Source organism: Megascapheus bottae, chromosome 8 (assembly GCF_031878675.1).
Source record: "Megascapheus bottae isolate mThoBot1 chromosome 8, mThoBot2.hap1, whole genome shotgun sequence".
In the NCBI taxonomy this organism is placed as follows: domain Eukaryota; kingdom Metazoa; phylum Chordata; class Mammalia; order Rodentia; family Geomyidae; genus Megascapheus; species Megascapheus bottae.
This window is the reverse complement of record NC_143516.1, coordinates 40,950,455-40,971,433: the sequence shown is the minus strand read 5'-3', so window position 1 is coordinate 40,971,433 and position 20,979 is coordinate 40,950,455. Positions and strand designations below refer to the sequence as shown.

At 38.1% G+C, this 20,979-nt stretch overlaps 1 protein-coding gene across 2 annotated transcripts in view; it reads right to left on the bottom strand.

Annotated features, from left to right (window-relative positions):
* The window catches only part of Atg5 (autophagy related 5), a 144,594-nt gene that overhangs the window by 106,543 nt on the left and 17,072 nt on the right, over positions 1–20,979 (bottom strand). For both annotated transcript variants that reach the window (XM_090338362.1, XM_090338361.1), the window contains exon 4: positions 10,647–10,725. In XM_090338362.1, coding sequence (XP_090194488.1) covers positions 10,647–10,725 — 79 coding nt within the window. The remainder of the gene's footprint in view (positions 1–10,646; positions 10,726–20,979) is intronic.

Below are 20,979 nucleotides of genomic sequence, written 5' to 3'. Positions count from 1 at the left end.
CTAAGGACAAAGGTGTGGCACACAAGGTACAGCAACTGCTGCACTGCTTAGAAAACAAAGCCCTTAGTTCAATTCCTAGTATTACGCTGAAAAAAGTGGGGAAGGGGGAGGAGGGACAGAGAGGTAGAGAGGGATAAGTAAATGAAAATTAATGTCTAATATAGCTTTTCATATAATATACAATTCTCCATGTTGATTATACAGTTTTGTTATAATTAACTGCAAATAGGAATATTTGTATCCCAAAAGAAGTTACTTTTCAGACAATTTTAATTACTTACCCTTTTCAGTATTGTTTTAATTCCTTAAAACTTTGAATGTAAGTATAACAAAAGGAATTTATTTCTCAAAACAGTGTACATGCAAGAGCCTGAAGAGAAACTTTTCTTTAGCCTCATAATAATTTGTTCAGCTTAGGCTACTTAGACAAGTGGCTCATGTAACCACAAGTGCTTTGCTCTTTTCCCACATTTTCACTGCAGGTTTTTAAGGCTAACAAATATCTGATTCCTATAATGAACAGCTGACAATTATAAATGAGCAGCTTTAGAGCAAGGTAAGCCTGTCAAGAGAGTACAGATAACAGGATGAGGGACCTGACTTAAGTGGTAAAACAATTCCCTAGGAAGCCTGAGATCCTCAGTTCAAACCCTAGTACTGCTGGGGTGTGGGCTGTACAGGTAGCTGGGTACCTTTAAGCTTCAAAAGAATGTCTATCTACATCACCAGGAGTTTCGCCTAGTGGTACAGTGCTTGCCTAGCATGCACGAAGACCTCGGTACCACATACATAGAAAAATAGCTGGAAATGGTGCTATGGCTAAAGTGGTAGCCTTGAGAAAGCCCAAGGACAGTGCTCAGGCCCTGGGTTCAAGCCCCATGACTGGCAAAAAAAAAAAAAAAGAATGTCTACATCTAGTGGCACTAATGACATGAAATCAGGAGAAATGTGAAAGGGAAAAAAACAAAAAACAAAAACAAACAACAACAACAACAACAAAAAAAAAAAAACAGCAAAACAAGGGCTATGCTTGTACAGCCAAAACAAAGTAACTTAATTAGATGTGGAAAAGAAAATGATCATTATATCAGTTAAAGAGCCCCTCTTTAAATGACTAATTGGAGGTGGAGATAGAAAGTCCTTTTTTTAAAGCTTCCCAATGAAATTACAAGCAAACCTGGATTCATCACACTTTTAATCCTTTCTACTGTGCATTAGCCATTGTTTATAAGTGCCTATCTTTCCAACCCAAACAAATTCTTGTAAAGATGGTGAATCTGACCCTAAGTTTACTCTCTTCCATTAATCTAAATCAGGTGCATGACAAACTAATCCTCATTTCACTTTTACAAACGTAATTTGAAAAGTTCCACACTAAATTCAATATTTGTATTAAAAGTGTAATTTAGTTAAAATGTTAATCCAGACTTCCTAGAACATACATTAGAGATAATTAGCCATCATTAAAACTAAAGGAAAGCAAAACCAAGAAGGTGGGAACACAACATTCACCTACTGCATCTACCATATTGCAAACTCAAAAAAAAAAAAAAAAAGAAAGAAAAAAACTCAAGGCAATAAACAAAAAAATAAAAAATAAAAAAATATATTTTTCTACGACCTATACAGAATCTAACAACTGAAACAGGCAGCAGTAGCTCATGACTCTAATCCTAGCTCCTCAAGAAGCTAAGTTCTGATTGAAGGGACCCTTTTCTTGACTTCCCCCAAAATCCATCCCCTATAGGCATTTCCTGACTTCATGACAAAGGAGTACTTGACTCAAAGTGGGGTCTGTAAATTCCTTGTAACAGCTCAGATTACAAGAGCAGTTAAACGGGGTGGAGTTACCAGAATTCCTCCCCCACCCAACTCCCTTGACCTGCAGGAAACTCCCTCCCTTTCTGTTGTCATCAGAGCAGTGTACCAGAAGCCCACCGAGATTATAGGTCAGTGGTTGCCCTAGCCATCACTCAAGTATGTTGGGATTTCATTGGCCACCTGTGTATGGCCCAGCCCAACCACATGGCTGGTGGCCTTTAAAAGTAGCTGTAAGATTAGGCGGGATTGCTCTCTCACTCACATCTTAGAGACCGCCCTGACCTGTCAGTATGATTCTTGAATCTAGGTGCAGAATAAAACTGTTTAACTTCCGCTTTGAGTCAGGCTTGTTCCTTTGATCACAGACCCTAATATTGAAGGACTGGACCCTAACACTGATGACCCTGGTTCAAAGTCATCCCAATCAGTAAAGTCTGAGATTCTTCTACTCCAGCAAAAAAGCCAGAGGTGGAGGTTATGTTTACAGTGGAAGAGTGTCGGCATCAGCCTAGAGCAAAAAAGCTACAGGCCCTGAGTTCAGTCTCCATAACTGACACAGAAGGAAAAAAAGAAAAAGAGGCTTGCACCCATGGTTTGTGCCAGTGATCCTAACTACTTGGGAAGCTGAAATAAGATCTGTATTCAAAGCCAGCCTCAACAGGAAAAGTCTATGAGATGCTTTTTTTTATCTTACCTACCATTAACCATCTTACCTACCTAACCAGCAAAAGGCCAGAAGTATGGCTGTAACATAAGTGGTAGGATGCTAGACTTGAGCAAAAAAAAAAGGAAAAAGAAGTATAAAAAAGCCCTCAGGAACAGCAACCAGGCCCCAAACTCAAGCCTGAACGAACGAACACACACACACACACACACACCCCTCTATCATCTGATTAAACATTCAGTAGTTGGGAATACACAACAATGTTTTCTTAAATTATTATTAGTAAGTCACCTCCAATAGATTAGCATTCCAGAAAGAGTGTGTTCTACAAGGGCTATTTGCATATTCATAACATCATTCAAGGGTCATACAGGCTATCAGCAGCAACCAAAAAGAAACATATGTGATCTATCCCTGTCATGTACCAAGAGATTTTCAGACAGAGAGCCACATGTTTCCCAACTGGATGATACAGAAAAATAAAGCCACAATCTAAAAGCTTCATTTTAATAAAATTCTTTTTAAAAAAAAAAAGGCCGGGAGGTTATCCTAGTGGTAGAGTGCCTGCCTAGCATGCACAAAGACCCAATTGGATTCCTCAGTACCACATACATAGAAAAAAGCCAGAAATGGTGCTGTGTCTCAAGTGGTAGCGCTCTAGCCTTGAGAAAGCCCAAGGACAGTACCCAGGCCCTGAGTTCAAGGCCCAGGACTGGCAAAAAAAAAAAAAATCTCCAGTATTATGTAAATGTGTGTACACATAATGGGAAGGGAAGGAGTTTCATTTCTTCCAAAGTGTAATTTTCATAATGAGGAAGGCTATTACAAAGCTAGGGGCACAGCTCAAGTGGTTGCTAACATGTGGCAAGGCCTAGGGTTCAATCCCTAGCAGCAATATATTAGAAAGCATAGACACATATACAGGAATATAATAAAAAGTAAACCAATGCTAAAATCAATGTCTTCATTTTATTCCATTTTCTAATTCTTCCAAGATGCAAACTGCAAAGTTACCTAAATCAGTAGTCTCATTTCCTATTATAGTCTATGGGATAGGTCTCATCCTGTTTCCTAAATCCGAAATGCTAAATTTTTGAAAGCCAGATCAATTTTAATTCTTTCCACAGTAGTATCATTAGCTATTTTTCCTCATTTCCCATCAGAGTTTCAAACTTGAAACTGATATCCAAAACTAAAACCAAACCCTTCCCTCTTCTCTACCTAAAACCTCACATTTACACTCAATTTAAGCTCACCAAGGCCTTTGAACCCTCATCAATCCTCTGCAGCTCATCTGCTATCTCCACTACAACTTTTCTTTCAAAGGTCAACAGTATCCATTCAAAGTACACATCAAACATCTAACAGCTGACTATACTCCATGAAACTGCCACCCACAAATTCCTAGTTACCAAACTTCCAATGTTCCTTTTTCTATTCTGAGCCACTTTTGCCTCTTCCAAAGCCAATCTTTAAAATATTGCTATTTTTAAGGTTTCTAACCTGACACTTCCTCACTTTATCATCCCATACACTCACCTTGATTAACATTACCTACATCTATAACAGACTGATGACTATCTATTGACAAGATATTGCCCCATAATCCTCAGCCCTGTACAAATCTGCACTGCTTCTTAGGCACAAAAAACTCAGCAAATTAAAAAACTGTTTATAACTTAAACAGATGTGGAATTCTATAGTGACGCTCTCCTCGTACAAACCCTCTCCTTGTACATCTAAAAGTCTGATGGATTCTGAAAATCTTCGTAACTGTCACCAATGCTCTTTAATTGATATTTTACATTGGAGCCTCTGCCTACCACACTTTCTCCTTGTCTATTACTGAAACACAAACACACCTGGTCCCAAAGTTCTCAGCTTCAGTGTATCTTCTACAACAGTTCCTTTGGAAAGCTTTCCCTTTGTCCATCAGGTCAGAGTTAAGTTCACAATGGGCCCAGATTTGAAATTGTAAAAACATGTCAGTAGGACAAATCCTGTTGATGCATCTATCCATAAGGATCAGTACTCTCTGATAAGCAAGGCAGAGACACTGTAACTTGTTCTTACTTGTCTTAATAAATTTGTCCAATTTGCATAAAATGAGGCAGGAATTTCAAGAAAATTGCTGTTGATAAAGTAACTGTCAGTTCAATCAACAACCACTACTATCATGGTCCCAGTCACCACTTTCTCCTCCTCCTACCATCACCTAGTTATTATGATTTTTAGAACCAAATATTAGTGTTGTTTGTGCTAAATTTCATGTAAGTAGACACACACATGAATTCCTGTACAATCTATCATCTGTCAATTAGCATAATGTTTGAGATTCATATTATTTGCACATATCAGTAATTAGTTTCCTTTTGTTGACAAGTTGTATGATGCAAATGAAAATATCCCAGGTCTATTCGTCCAAAACCCTGTTAAAGCATATTGGTATTGTTTACAGATTTTAACTATGAATAAATAATAAAGTCAATGTCAGCATTTAAATTTCTATAGACATATTTTTATCTTTCTGGATTACACAGATGGAAAGCAAAATGTTGTGCTAGAGCCAGTGGCTCACACCTATAATTCTAACTATTTCAGGAAGCTGAAGACCAAAGTTTGAAGCTAGCCCAGGGAAGAAAAAAGCCTTAGGTAGAGCTGTGGTTCAAGTGGTAGAATGCCAGCCTTGAACATAAAAGCTAAAGACAAAGCCCACGCCCTAAATTCAGCCTTCCTCCCTCCAAAAAGAAATGTTGGCCCTCCAAAAAGAAATGTTGGGCCATAGTCAGACAGAAATGTTTAACATGATTCAGAAACTTCAGAACTCTTTTTCAAAACTCCCAGCAGCAATGTTAACAGCTTCAGTTCCATGTACTCAAACAGTTCCGTCAGTCTTTGATCATGCTAGTGAATATCAAGTATTATTTACTGTAACTGATAACTTGAAATGTTGAGTGTCTTTTCATATGATTACTGGTAATTTATACAGGTCTGCAAATTTTCAGTTCTGGTCCTTTTACTTTTCCCATTTTCTTTTTCCTTTATGCCAGTACTAGAGCTTAAACACAAGGCTTGGGTAGTGTTCCTGAGCATTTTTTGCTCAAGGCTGGCACTAAAGCCACAGATTGACTTTTTTTTTTTTTTTTTTTTTGGTGGGTCATGGGGCTTGAACTCTGGGCCTGGGCCCTTTCCCTGAGCTCTTTAGCTTAAAGCTACCACTCTTACCCCCTGGGTCTGGGCACTATCCTGAACTCTTCAGCTCAAAGCTACTGACGTACCCTTGAGCCACAGCCCCACTTCCCATTTTCTAGTTAGGTAACTGGAGATGAATCTCAAATTCTTTAGTGCCAGGGCTGGCTTTGAACTTTGATCCTCAGATCTCAGCCTCCAGAGTATCTAGGATTATACCGCACCCAGCCCACATCTTCACTTCTTGCTTTTTGGTAGCTAATTAAAAAAAAAGAATTCTTGAGGCCGGGAGTTTGGACTAGTGGTAGAGTGCTTGCCAAACATGCATGAAGACCCAAGTTGATTCCTCAGTACCACATACATAGAAAAATGCAGGAAGTGGTGCTAAGGCTCAAGTGGTAAAAGCGCTAGCCTTGAGAAAGTCCAAGGACAGTGCTCAGGCCCAGAGCCCAAGCCCCGCACTGGCAAAAATAAAAATGACTCTCAAGCTTTCCTGCTTAAGCTAGCTTCAAATTGCAACTCATAGGATTATAAGAGTGAGCCACAGGAACCTGACAAGAAAGAATCTTTTGCTGAGCACTGGTGGCTCATGCCTGTAATCCTAGCTACACAAGAGGCTGAGATCTGAGGATGGCAGTTCAAAGCCAGCCCAGCCACGAAAGTCATAACTACCACAAAACCAGAAGTGCTGCTGTGACACAACCAAAAAAAGAATAAACCTTTTATTATTACTACTTATTTACCATTTTCTACATTTCATAGCACTTTCTCACTGTCTTTTGACTTCTGCCATCAACTAAAGTGTTCCCTTAATCTCTCTTAAATCATTTTTCTCTAGCTACCTTCAAATTTTTCTCTTTATAATCTGTTATCATCAATTTAATTATTATATATCTAGATGTGACTTTTTAAATTCTAAAAATAATCAAATATTTAATTATAAATAATTTAGTAATTAAATGTTTCCTGAACATCTCATTAAAGAATTATCTGGGCTGGGAGCTTGGCCTAGTGGTAGAGCTTGCCTAGCATGCACGAAGACGGAGCTTCGATTCCTCGGTACCACATACATAGAAAAAAGCTGGAAGTGGTGCTGAGGCTCAAGTGGTAGAGCTCTAGCCTTGAGAAAGTCAAATGACAGTGCTCAGGCCCTGAGCTCAAGCCCAAGACTGGTAAAAAAAAAAAAAAAAAAAAAAAAATTATCCTAGCCAGTAAAGGACATAGCTAACAAGCTAAATAGAAAAGACCACAGAGTGGGAGAAGATCTTCACTAACCATACAGCAGACAAAGGCCTCATATCTAAAATATATCAACAGCTCAAAAAATTGAATCTCCCCATCTTCAAAGAAACAACCATTCCATTAAATGATGGGCCCAAACCTTAAAGAGAGACTTCTCTGGAGAAGAAATAAGAATGACCTATAGACACATGAAGAAATGCTTGATATCTCTGGCCATAAAAGAAATACAAATCAAAACAATTTTGAGATTCCACCTCACTCCAGTTAGAATGGCCATGATCAAGAAATCTAATAACAGATGCAGGCAGGGATATGGCCAAGAGAGATTGCTACTACACTGTTGGTGAGTGTAAACTTGTTCAACCACTATGGAAAGCAGTATGGAGGTTCCTCAAAAGACTAAACATAGAGCTCCCCTATGACCCAGCAATTCCACTCCTTGGCATTTACCCAAACGTCCAGAAACAAGGACATACTAAAGCCACTAGCACAACCATGTTCATTGCAGAACTATTTACCATAGCAAAGATATGGAACCAACTCAGATGCCCCTCAGTAGGTGATTGGATCAAAAAGATGTGTTACTTAGACAAAACAGATTTCTATGCTGCCATCAAAAAGAATGACATCACCCCATTTGTAAGGAAATTGAAAGACTTGGAAAAAATTATATTAAGTGAAATGGGACCAAAAGCATGAGAAGAGGTATCAATGTGTGAGAAGTAATGCACCTACTATCTGGCAAAATAACTGTAACCCCTCTATGTATTACAATAAAAAATAAATTAAAATAAAAAAAAGAATTATGCTAGCCAGGTCCTGTAATCACTCAGTAGACTGAGAGCTGATGATTGCAGTTCAAAGCCAGACCAGGCACGAAAGTCCATGAGACTCTTATCCCCAATTAACAACCAGAAAACCAGAAGTGGCATTGTGGCTCATGGTGGCACAACTATCAGCTCTTATGTAATTCCGTAACATTTTTACCATCCATCACAGAAGAAGAAATGATGAAATTCTAGGCCCATTAGTTTAAGTAGCTTCCTGAGCTGGTCTTCCTCCAGCCCCTAAAAACCACTAATGTGCTATGTAAGGATTTACCTATTCCTGACATCTAATAGAAATGAACTATATGATATATGCAGTTTTTTTTAATCTTTCTTCATTCACCTAACATGCATTCAAGACTTTGGCATATATTAGTAATTCATTGCTTTCATGAAAGAACTGTATCATAGAGTTCCCACTGTATGTATGACATACCTTATTTACCCACTCATCAACTGATGGGCATTTGGGCTATTTCTACTTTTTGTTCCCTATGAATAGCAACTGTTAGTATACAGGTACAAGGTTTGGTGTGGACATGTTTTCAGTTCCCTTGGGTATATTATTGAGTAAAACTAATGGGTCACATGCTATATCAATATTTAATCACTTGAGGACATGCCATAATGCTTGAAGCTGCACATTACCATCAGCACTTTGTGAAGGTTCTAATTAGAACACACCCTCTCTCCAACTTGTTATTATCCACTTTCTTGATATAATCAATCTAGTAGGTGTGAAGGAATAACTCACCATGGTCTTTTTTTTAATTTCCTTAATGACTAATTATGCTTAGCAATTACAATTACTCCAGATGTCTATCTGCCATGTAGCTGGGATTATTACAGCTATCATACTCAGCCCTATATATTCTCTCTAGAGAAATATTTCAGTTTGCTTATTAACCTTATTTTTTTTTTAATTAGAAGATTTTTTGTTGTTGTTTTGTTTTTGTTTTCTGTCTTGTCTAGTTTGGTTTGGTTGTTTTGTGGCAGTACTGGTGTTGGAACTCAGGGCCTTATAGTTGCTAAACAAATACTCTACCACTGAGCCATGCCTCCAGCCTTGGAAGATTTGTTTAAGTGTACTCTTACATTTTAGATATATGACTTGCAGAGCTGAAGATGTGGCACAAATGGCACAGCCAATTGTTTTAAGTGTATGTAAGTTATTATAATATTTAACATGGTATATTTAACTTTAAAGATGTTTGTGCATCTCAAATTTACATCATTCTTCTAAAACTTAAAAAGAAATTGAAAGACAGGCACCAGTGGCTTACACCTATAATCCTGGCTGCTCAGGAGGTGGTGATCCACAGGATATCAGTTCAAAGCTAGCCTCAGCAGAAAAATTCATGAGAATCTACCTTCAATTAACCAGAAGAAGCAGAGCTCAAGATGTGGCAAAGTACCAACTGAACAAGCAAGCCATGCAAGTATGAGGTTCTAGTATCACACCCATAATCCTAGCTACTCAGGCAGCGGAGATCTGAGGATCATGATTTGAAACTAGTCCAAGCAGGAAAGTGTATGAGACTCTTATCTCCAATAAACTACTCAGAAAGTAGTGCCATGGCTCATGAAGTAGAGTGCGAGCCTTGAACAAAAGTAGCTCAGGACAGAACTCAAGCCCCCAAACGGACCTCCCCCCAAAAGAATATCAAAAAAAGGTATAACTGTGCTTAAAATTTTAAATTAAAAAAAAAAAAACACCTCTCTTAACTTGGAGGAAAAAAAATCACATTAAGTGAAGTAAAACATGCCCAAAGAAACACAGACTGCATGGATTTCTTCATTTGTAAAAACTAGAATATGTCTATAATTCTACAAGTTAGTGGTCAAATACTTGTTTGCCATAGGATTAAGCTGCAAGATTGCTAAATTAATCAAATAAATAGTAAAAGACAAATAATTACATTTGGACATGATTTACTAAACAGCACTCTAAGCATTCCCACACTGAGAACAAAGGAGGATATTTTTAGAAGAGAACCACAATCACTCAATAGCTATGTGCATTTAAGCATATAAAATGATGATTATCAAAATGCACTCCAAGAAATGAAAGCAAGAGGTATTTTGGGGTTTGGGGGTTTGTTTTGCAAGTCCTAGGGCTTGAACTCAAATTCCTGAGCACTGTCATTGGGTTTTTCTCAAGGTTACCACTCTACCACTTGAGGCATAGTACCACTCCCATCTTTTTCTGTGTATATGGTACCAAGGAATCAAACCCAGGGCTTCATGCATGCTAGGCAAGCACTCTTCTTACTCCTATGACCACTTTCCAGGTCCTATTTTTTTTTTCAGTTATATTGTTTTAGGTTTCTTTTTCTCTTTTGGTTTATTCCTTAGTACCACTGTTTTTCATTTCCCCTTTGAAGGGGAATCATTGAAAGGGGGGGACAAAGGGTGAATCGATTAACTCAACAATGATACTATGTTAGAAACGAACTTTACAACCTGGGGGAAGAAGAGAGAAAATAAGGGAAACATTAGCCCTGTTTAAAAAAAAATTTAAATTAAAGTAAAATTTCCAGTCAGGCGTGATGGCTCATGCCTGTAATCCTAGCTACTCAGAAGGCTGAGATATGAAGATCAAGGTTCAAAGCCAACCCAGACACAAAAGGACCCGAGACTCTTATCTCCAATTAATCCCTAGAAAACAGGAAATAGGGCTCAAGAGTAGGGCAGTTTTCTTGAGCTGAAGAACATAGGGACAGCATCCAGGCCGAGTTCAAGCTGTATGACCCACCCAAAAAAAAAAAAAAAGAAAAAAGAAAAAGTTTCCAAAGGACAGTGCTCAGCCCCCTGAGCTCAAGCCCAGTACTGGGGGGGGGGGGGGGGGGGCAGTTTCCACGTTTTTAATGACAACAAGTTGGACAGGTGACAATATACTGTACCTTGAAATGTACTATGATATTCCAAGGAAGAGCTGAACTTGATGCAAGAAGATCAAACAGCAAACCAATTGGATAGTGCCTAAAAATAAAGAGTATATTTTGAGAATAAAGCTAAAAAAGTTTTAACTAAAACAAATTTCCAGTGTACATTTTTAACTCAAACAACCCAGATCTGGTATTATAGCTACATTCTGAGACTAATTTTATAAACTTTAGAATCATCAAGTATTTTTCTTGTAACCATTTCATTTCCCACAGAAATATCAATATATGTGATATGAGTAGAATAAACCATTCCCTATCAATTGTTATGCTAAAATCTGTTACAGAAAATTACTGTCCCAGGTGTAGGAGCATGGCCTAGTGGTGGAGTGATTGTTTAGCATGCACAAAGCCCTGGGTTTGTTTCCTCCATACCACATACACAGAAAAAAGCCAGAAGTAATAGTACTGTGGCTCAAGTGGTAGAATGCTAGCTTTGACAAAACCCAGGGACAGTGATCAGGCCCTAAGTTCAAACCCCAGGACTGGCAGAAAGACAGAGAGAGACAGAGAGAGAGACAGAGAGAGAGACAGACAAAGACAGAGAGAGACAGAGACAGAGACAGAGACAGAGACAGAGACAGAGACAGAGAGAGAGAGAGAGAGAGAGAGAGAGAGGGAGGGAGGGAGGGAGGGGAGGGAGGGAGGGAGGGAGGGGAGGGAGGGAGGGAGGGAGGGAGGGGAGGGAGGGAGGAAGGAGAGAGAGAGAGAGAGAGAGAGAGAGAGAGAGAGAGAGAAAAGAAAAATGATCCCCTCAGTATTCATGAGTTTTCATGATATGCAAACGTTTTGTTTTTCATCCCAGACTGGGATTCCGAACTCTTTATTTATCTCAAGCATTACACTAATTGGTAGGTGCCCTGCCACCTCAGTCACAAGTACAGCCCAGGGAAACTGTTGGGTTTTTTTTTTTTTTAAATATTAAACAATTTAAATATTTAAGTTTATTTAAATTTAAACAATTTAAAATTTTAGAACATTCTAGGACAAGTACCTAAGAAGCAAACAAATCACCTATTATTAGTAATGACATAGCATATAAAATACCCAATCTTTTATCAATATAAACATCTAAATACAGAATCACTTTCATAACTTGCTCTTTTTACATAGTACAATGTCAGCATTTTTTCCCAAAGCAGTAATTCTAACTTGTTTAAATTAAATTTTGGACTTCCTAAATAACAATGTTTCCTAAAATAGCTATTACAGTGAATCAAATTACTTTACAATAAACAAATGTGAATAACACCAATCTAAAAGGTTTCAATGGATGAATATGTTCTATGTCATTCTGTTAAGTCACTACAAAACTTGAAAGTCTCTAATAAGTTACTCAGAATGAGTAACTCTTATCTAGAGTTAAATATTAGCTACAAGGGAATGGGGGGCGGGGAGCTTAGTGGTCAAATACTTGTTTGCCATAGGATTAAGCTGCAAGATTGCTAAGGCCCCTACCCTGCCACTAAAAGCTAATATTATTTAATATTATTTGTTTACTTCTCTATAATTGTGAAAAGGTCATTGCTTCCCACAGATCATGTATTTAAATGAGTTTATAATGTATGCCCTGTTGGTAAAAATAAAAACAATCTCAACAACAATCCTTACTTTGTCTAAATGCACCTAGCACTAATTTTTCACAAATAGAAAACATTAAGAAAAACTTTGGAACCTGGAAAAATCTGACCTCGGCCAAGACTTAAATACCCTAAAATATTACACCACAGACAAGCTACAGATTCTTTCCAACTTTGATCCATCTCTCAAAACTATTAAAACTATAAGGGCTATGAGCATGGGTTGGTGGGAGAATTCTTACATACAGTGTGTGAGCACTGGATTTAATGCCACAGAAGATGTCAGGTAGAAGAAAGCACATACACATGTATGTACACACACAAACACACACACACTTTCTAAATAGCCTTAGATTAACATTATTGTCTATGACTTTCCAAATTTTCAACAGCATTTGGAATAAAATTACACAAAACACCTTTAAGCAAATTACACTGAGATCATATAAAAATGACTGGCAATCCATTGTTTCGGGCATTCCCTATCATTCACAAAAGAACTATAAACTAATTCTGTAATCAAACCAAATATCCTAAAGGCAGTTGATGTCTGGGAGGAAAGTCAAATAACTTTGAAAAGAAACATGCAGATCAAAATGCAAGTTAAGTATATTCACATTCCTTCCTTATATATCAAAAACAAAGCACATCATTTTGTTATATCACAGCCTTTGTGATAACATCAAATGAATGACAGTAAGTACACTGACACTCTACCAAACAGATAATACATACCACTCAAACAAACATATCAACAGAGCTAGAGGATGGTTTACATACAGTAAATAAAAATCAAAAGTACACAATTTTAAATTCTGAATTTCCTTTCTGAGTATCTCTAATGTCTAATGATTGGTACTTCATGGTTTTCGTTCTATTATATTGGCATCCCAAAAGCCAGACAAAATTCACTTTAAAAAATACAATAATATAACCAGGTGCCAGTGGATCACACCTGTAATCCTAGCTACTCAAAAAGGTGAGATCTGAGAATCACAGTTCAAAGCCAGCCCAGGCAGGAGACTCTTTTCTCCCATCAACCACCAAAAAGCTGGAAGTAGAGACACGGGCAAGGTGCTTAGAGACGCGGGCAAGGTGCTAGTCTTGAGCAAAAATTGCTCAGGGACAGTGCCCACAACTGACATTCAAAAAAGAAACAAGGACTGGGGACATAATTCATGCAAAACTCCAGATTAAGTAAATAGAGAAAAAAAACAAAACAAAACAAACTTAGGTAATAACTGTTAGAAAAAAAGATGTCAGGAAGGATGATATAATAATAATGTACTCTTCTAATTTCCCATTATGCTAAGTACTGCATCATCTTTTAAGAAAGTAGCCTAGCATACTCAAAGCCCTGGGTTCGATTCCTCAGTACCACATACACAGGCCAGAAGTGGCACTGTGATTCAAGCTGAGGCCCTGAGTTCAAGCCCTAGGATTGGCAAGAAAGAAAGAAACCAGGAAGGAAGAAAGGAAGAAAGGAAGGAAGGAAGGAAGGAAGGAAGGAAGGAAGGAAGGAAGGAAGGAAGGAGGGAGGGAAGGAAGGAAGGAAAATGCAGATCCCTATCATTAACACAGATAAAGATTCAAAATTTCTCATTTTCTCCTTATAGTAGGAAATAAAGTTGGCACAAAGGTGTTTCACAATGATTAGACAAATAAGTGAAAATGAAGAGATGACAGTACTTCCAATTTTAGTAACTGGTGAAACATGATTAGAGTGAAATCTCAAGACTGTCTTAGATGATGATACCCTAAACACAAAAACTCCCAACAACATGGGGGGGGGAGGGAGGGGGGAAGGAAAGTAATGGTATTTTATCAACTTACATAATGTAACAGAAAAAAAATCTTCATTTGCACATTCTGCCATCAGAACCTGAACCATCTTTTACTAAAAGAATAGATGGCATTATTCCTTTGTTACTTTTATGGTATGATTTACTTGACAGTGGGTAATACTTTAGGTCAATGTACATAAAAATACCTGGAAGGAATCTGATGATGGTGAAGTGGGGAAAAGGTATTGGAGTGATCATTCTAACTGTATTTGCTAACATTAAAAATTACAGTAAAATTATGAGCTGCCATGAGATTTAAATTTTTCTTAGACTGGCAAAGTATCTCAGTGGTAGAGCACTTAGGCAAGTGCTGAAACCCTAATAGAGCCTGGGTTTCATCACCAGCACTACATAAAATCATTTGTTTTCTTCAAATACCATTAAATGGAAGAAGAGCACATCATATGATAACTTTTTCTTTGTTCTCTGTCCTACTGGGGATTGTGCCTAGGAAAGGGTTCCACCACTGAGCCATATCCCCAACCCCACAATGGTTCTGCTGCAAAAATCACTGCTCCCCAGACTTCCCTTCTGATATAACTATTAATATTTAAGAGATGTCCAGTCAGGCACAGTGGCTCATGCCTGTAATCCTAGCTACTCAGGAGGCTGAGATCTGAGGATCGAGGTTCAAAGCCAGCCTGGGCACAAAAAGACCTGAGAATCTTACCTCCAATTATCCTCTAGAAAACCAGAAGTGGGGACTGGCTCAAGGGTAGGGCAGTAGTCTTGAGCTGAAGAGCTTAGGGACAGCTCCCAGGCCAAGATCAAGCCCTATGACCAGCGAGCAAGCAAGCAAGCAAGCAAGGGAGCCGGGGGGGGGGGGGGGGGGGGGGGGGCGGGGACGGACGGATGGACGGGGGGACGGGGGGGGGGGGGGGAGATATCCAGAAACAAAGGGAATACTAAAGCTACTAGCACAACCATGTTCACTGTAGCATTATTTACCACAGCTAAGATATGGAACCAACCCAGATGCCTCTCCGTAGATAAATGGATCATGAAGATGTGTTACTTATACACGATGGCATACCATGCTGCCAGCAGAAAGAATGACATCACCCCATTTGTAAGGAAATGGAAAGATTTGGGGGAAAAAATAATATTAAATAAGCCCAAAGGAACATAGGCTCAATGGTTTCCCTCATTTGTATTAATTAGTACATATCTAAGACTCTCCCTAGCAAAAAACCACAATAGCTCAAAAGCCATGTACATATGGTCATACAGAATGAGACTAAACAAAATGAACTTTAGGAAATAGAAACAAGAGGTTATCTTTATGACTATTGTTCTCAATGTATTGTGTACAGTTATTTCTTTTCTTTTTTTTTTCCCCTAATGTTTAATCTCATGTAGTTACTATGTCTGACTTTGTTATCTGGTGTATTGTATATACATTCATTTGCTTATTTGAAACAAGGAGGGGAAGGGAGAAAAAAAGATGATTCGGAGGGGTAGGGGGACGGAGAGGGGGACAAAAAAAATGAGAAGGGGTATCAATGTTCAAGAAGTAATACGCCTACTACTTGACAAATGTAACTGTAACTCCTCTATACATTACCTGACAATAAAATATTCAAAAGAATCTATAAAAGAAAATAGAACTATCAAAATTCAAAAGCACTGAACTCATATACTACAATTTAAAGAATCTCAAATGTACTAATTTGCACAACTCCTTTAAACAGGCTGCTAATCCACAACACAGAGACCACTTAAGTCCAAACTGCAAATAAAGCACAGTGTAGCCATTTCACTGCTACTCCTGACATCTACATTATATTTAATAGTAAATGGCAAGGGTATGCACTTGAAATATATCTAAGAAGAAAAAACTTCCTAGCTAACAGCTCAATCTACCATCTTATAACCCATTATATCAGAATATATAGTTAGGCCTATTTTATTCTTTCCATTTTTCTAGTCATTACAAGACTTAATTCTCAAAATGAATATATCTTTTGATGCAGAGTTCTTTGTCCATTTGCTATTACTGACTGGTATGTAAATAATACAATAAGTTAACAGAAAAAGCCAGGGCTGAGAATGAAGCTCAGGGGGAGAATTTGCATAGTGGATACAGCTCTGTCTTAGAATCTATTTACCAATAACAGTAAACCTTCTTAAAGATTTTTCTCTTCTAATTGGGGTGAATCTTTTTTAAAGCAATTAGCGAATTAGAGAGAACATACAAAATTGGGATTTTTTTTTAAATAAACTCTCAGCAGGTATGGTGGAGAGAGAAAGAGGCGTGAACTCAAATCTGAATGTACTTATTTAAAACAAAAAAAAGCTATAAAAGACAAAAATAGTAATAATGCAACTGAATCATACTTATTTGATCAAGAGACTGCACTTGAATCTGTTTTCTAAACAAAAGCAAAGTGTGGACATATATTCCTTTTTATGAAATGAAGCATTGCTCAACTCTGAAACTGAAAATGAAGCCAGTTTTATAAATTGGCTTAAACCAGAGGGAGGAAGAAAGAAGGAAAGTAGACAGGCAGGTAAGCAAGGGACTCATTTAGGTTCATTTATCCATTTGGTGAAACAATCCTGAGTGACTTTCATTTGCTATTGCGTAATAGCCTGATGAAGTATCGTACACATTTAAGTCACGTAACACAAACTACAAGGAAAGGAATATGACACTGGTAGGCAGAGCCTATTGAGCCTGGGGCTACACACTATCCCCTGAATTTTACATGTGTTTGATGCACCTAAATCTTTGAAATACACTGATGGAAGCACAGGACTCTATTATCTCCAAGTCAAATAACTTGCTCAGTGATTATATATCCAGTGATAAGAACAGGAATCTTTTACACAGTGACAATGTGTTAAGTATATAAGACGTGTCTAAGCCAGGCACTGGTGGCTCACCCCTGTAATTCTAGCTACTCTGTAGTCTGAGAATCACAGTATCTCCAATTAACCACCAGAAAACCGGAAGTGACACTGGCAAGGAACAGAGTGCTAGCCTTGAGCTTAAGAGCTCAGACAGAACACGCAGGCCCAGAGTTCAAGCCCAAGTATCAACAGAAAAAAAAAAAAAAGGAAGTGTCTACACAGAGGTGTGGCAATCACAGGAAGGTAGAGATGAAAACTTTCAGAAATAAGAAAATCATTTAAAAAAAGAGATGATACACTAGAAAAGACATGATCAATGAAAAAGACATTAATAAATTAATAATGAGGGAAAAACAGCATCCTGGAAAGAACAATATTTTTCAGAAAATGCAAGGAGACAGAATATTTCCTATTTCTTTTCTTTTCATGCCAATCCTAAGGCGCAGTGCCTGAGTGCTGTTCATTAGCTTTTTTGCTCAAGGCTAGCATTCTACCACTTAAGCTATTGAGTCTCATGGACTTTCTAGCCTGGGCTAACTTTGAACCACAATCTCTTGATTCCAGTCTCCTGAGTAGCTAAATTACAGGTATGAGCCACCAGCACCTGGCCCCAAATCATTTATTTTTAAGGCCAATATTATAATACCAAATTACACAGTCTAAAAATTTAAAAACTACAAAAACACAAAGATCCTCAGTGTATTTTTAATTACTCAATTTAATAAATTCAATCCAATGGTAAGTTTTCCATTTGGATTTAAGAAGTCCATGGCTTATCATAAATCTAAGCAAGACAATTCAAATATCAGAAATCATGGCTATAGCATGATGATGCACATTCAAACTTCAGCATCCTCTCCTTGCAATGTCATGAATGTAATCCAAGCTAGAGAAATTCCATGATATTACAGTTTAAACATCTCTCACCCAAAACCCTGAAGTATTCTAAAATCTTTTACTTATTGTATACCAACAGAAAGAAAATCCCACAACTTATCTTGTGCAATAGTCCATAGTCAAAATGCAAGTGTAGCTTTAGCAATAGAGTTCATGCTTAACACGAATGATGCCCTGCATTCAATCCCCAGCAACATGTGTGTGCATGTGTGTGTATATGCATGCACACACACAAGCACACAATTCATGAACACTAAATATAAAAATAAATACACTTGGGGCGGGGAGTTTGGCCTAGTGGTAGAGTGCTTGCCTAGCATGCACAAATACTCAGGTTCGATTCCTCGGTACCACATACATAGAAAAAAGCCGGAAGTGGTGCTGAGGCTCAAGTGGTAGAATGCTAGCCTTGAGAAAGTCTAAGGACAGTGCTCAGGCCCTGAGCCCAAGCCCAAGCCTGGCAAAAAAAATAAAAATAAAATAAACAAATAAATAATACACTTACACTATGTATATGGAGTGGGTATGAAATACAAATCAACTTCATATTTAGACTTGGATTGTACCCCCAAAATATTTACACAAACATTCCAAAATCTGACACTTGAAGCATTTCTAGATAAGTATTTCAGAGAAAGAATCTTAATCTGTAATTAAACTCAGAAAAAAGTCAAATTCATGGAAAAAAAATTCCTACCACATTAGGCAGAGAATCATTCCTCTACTTGATTAAAAAAAAAAAAATCACACACCAGCGAGCATACTGAAAGAATACACTCTCCTTAAGTTGAGAATGTTGCAAAACATCTACACTCATTAGTCTTATTCAACAAAATACGGTAAGTTTAAAATGACATCTATTTGTAGATAGCATAGTTGTCTACATAGAAAATTCCAAGGAAGAGCTGGGCATGATATTATAACCTGTTTAAGCCAGCACTCAGGGACTAAGGTAGGTGAACCACTGATTTGAAGCTACCTTGGCTACACAGCAAAATCCAACCATGGGAAGGGGATGTGCAGGAGTTGCAGAGCCGATTACCTGTGGTTCATGTTGGTAATACTAACTATTCTGAAGACTGAGAGCTGAGGATTGTGGTTCAAATCTAGCCTGAGTAGTACTTCAGGAAAGTCCACAAGACTCTTCTCTCTAACCATTAAAAAGTGACAGTGCAGAGCTGGAAATCTGGCCTAGTGGTAGAGTGCTTGCTTAGCATGCATGAAGACCCTGGTTCAATTCCTCGGTACCGCATACATAGAAAAATAGAAAAAGCTGGAAGTGGCCCTATGGCTTAAGTGGGACAGCCCTAGCCCAAGGACAGTGCTCAGGGTCTGAGCTCAATCCCAGGACTGGCAAAAAAAAAAAACAGGACAGTGCCCAAGTTTGAATTCTAGTGGGGGGTGGGGACCAGAAGGAAAATGGTTACTATATGAATACTCTGCTTCTGAAAGTTACTCATTCTTCACATAAACCGAAATCTGTTGTATAATAAAAGGAAAAAAAATGAACCAAAAGCATTAGTTTATTGGGTATCTAAAATTAAAACTTACAAACTTATAAACCATACTACATACTAAAATGCAAAACACAATATAAGATAGAATAAAATACCATCTAAAGAAGATGACTAAGCAATCATTTTATTTGTAATTTTTTCGGTATTGGTACCAGGGCTTGAACTCAGGGCCTTGAGCTCACATGTGGTTAATGCTCTACTCCTTAATGTGAGGGGGGAGGGAAATGACTTTTCTATTAAAGAGTGTCACTTAAAAGTTCTTGCTTTGAGGCCTGGAGCGTGGCCTAGTGGTAGAGTGCTCGCCTCACATGCACAGTCTTGGGTTCGATTTCTCCATACCCCATACACAGAAAAAGACAGAAATAGTGCTGTAGCTCAAGTGGTGGAGCAATAGCCTTGAGAAAGTCCCAGCCAGGACAGTACTCAAGCCCTGAGTTCAAGCCCAATACTGGCAAAAGACAAAAAAAAAAGTTATTGCTTTGGCCTAGCAGTTATTTCTTTGGCCTAGCATCTTAGCTCTTGCTAAGGAAAGAACTTCTTTGGAATAAGGAAAGATTTTTGAACTATAAGGTTTTATCTTCAACTGTTTTTTTTTCCCAAGATAGAATTAAAACATACCACAAAAGGAACACCTCAGATTGTTTAAGAAATAGGAGGGTGTGGGTGTTTTGAGACTACTTGTGTAAATCTTGTCACCTTATACAAATATATCGTACTTTATTCAAACCAGACAATCCCCAGCAGATTGTGAACCTGAGCTCAACCAATCTGGGCAAAGGGTCAGGGCCTGCTGAAAATAAATTGCAGTCTGCCTACTCAGTGTGCTTACTAATGGTGCACCTTTCTAATGAAGTAAGCTATACCTCGCTAAGACAATTCCATATTTTCATGTCTGTCATTGTAACTCTAGTGGTTCTTGGAGAGCATATCACATTGAGCCACAGCTTAACTTATGGCTGGAAATAATCTCACTGTGTTTGGGCTGACCTCAAAACCACGATCCTCTTTAGGAACACAATTGGGAGCCATCAGCCCACAGCAATAATCACTTACTTTGAAAGATAAATTGTGGGGGCTGGAAACGTGGCTTAGTGGTAGTATGCATGAAAACCCTGGGTTCAATTCCTCAGTACCACACATAAAGAAAGCCAGAAGTGGCACTGTGGCTCAAGTGGTAGAGTGCTAGCCTTGAGCAAAAACTCAAAGATAGTACCCATGCCCAGAGTTCAAGCCCCAGGAAAGGAAAGAAAAAAAAAAAGATAAATTGTGGTTTTCCAAATTTCCAGAGTTTCTCAATCAGACTTGGTTTTGCACCCAAATAGGGACATTTGGCAATGTCCCTATTTGGCAATGTCCCTATTGACTGAAGTAGGAGACTTGTGGGAAGAGATCAAGACTGCATGCATGCTGTTAAAATAACCTACAATGTATAGAGAAGTCCCACAACCAAGAATTATCAGATTCTAAATGCCAACTGTAGTCTTATTATGAAACCCTACTTTATAATGGTAAAAGTAAGGCTTTTGACTATTCAAAACAACAACAAAAAGCCCTGTATAATCTATACACCTATTAAGAACATAAAGATCAGGAGCATGGC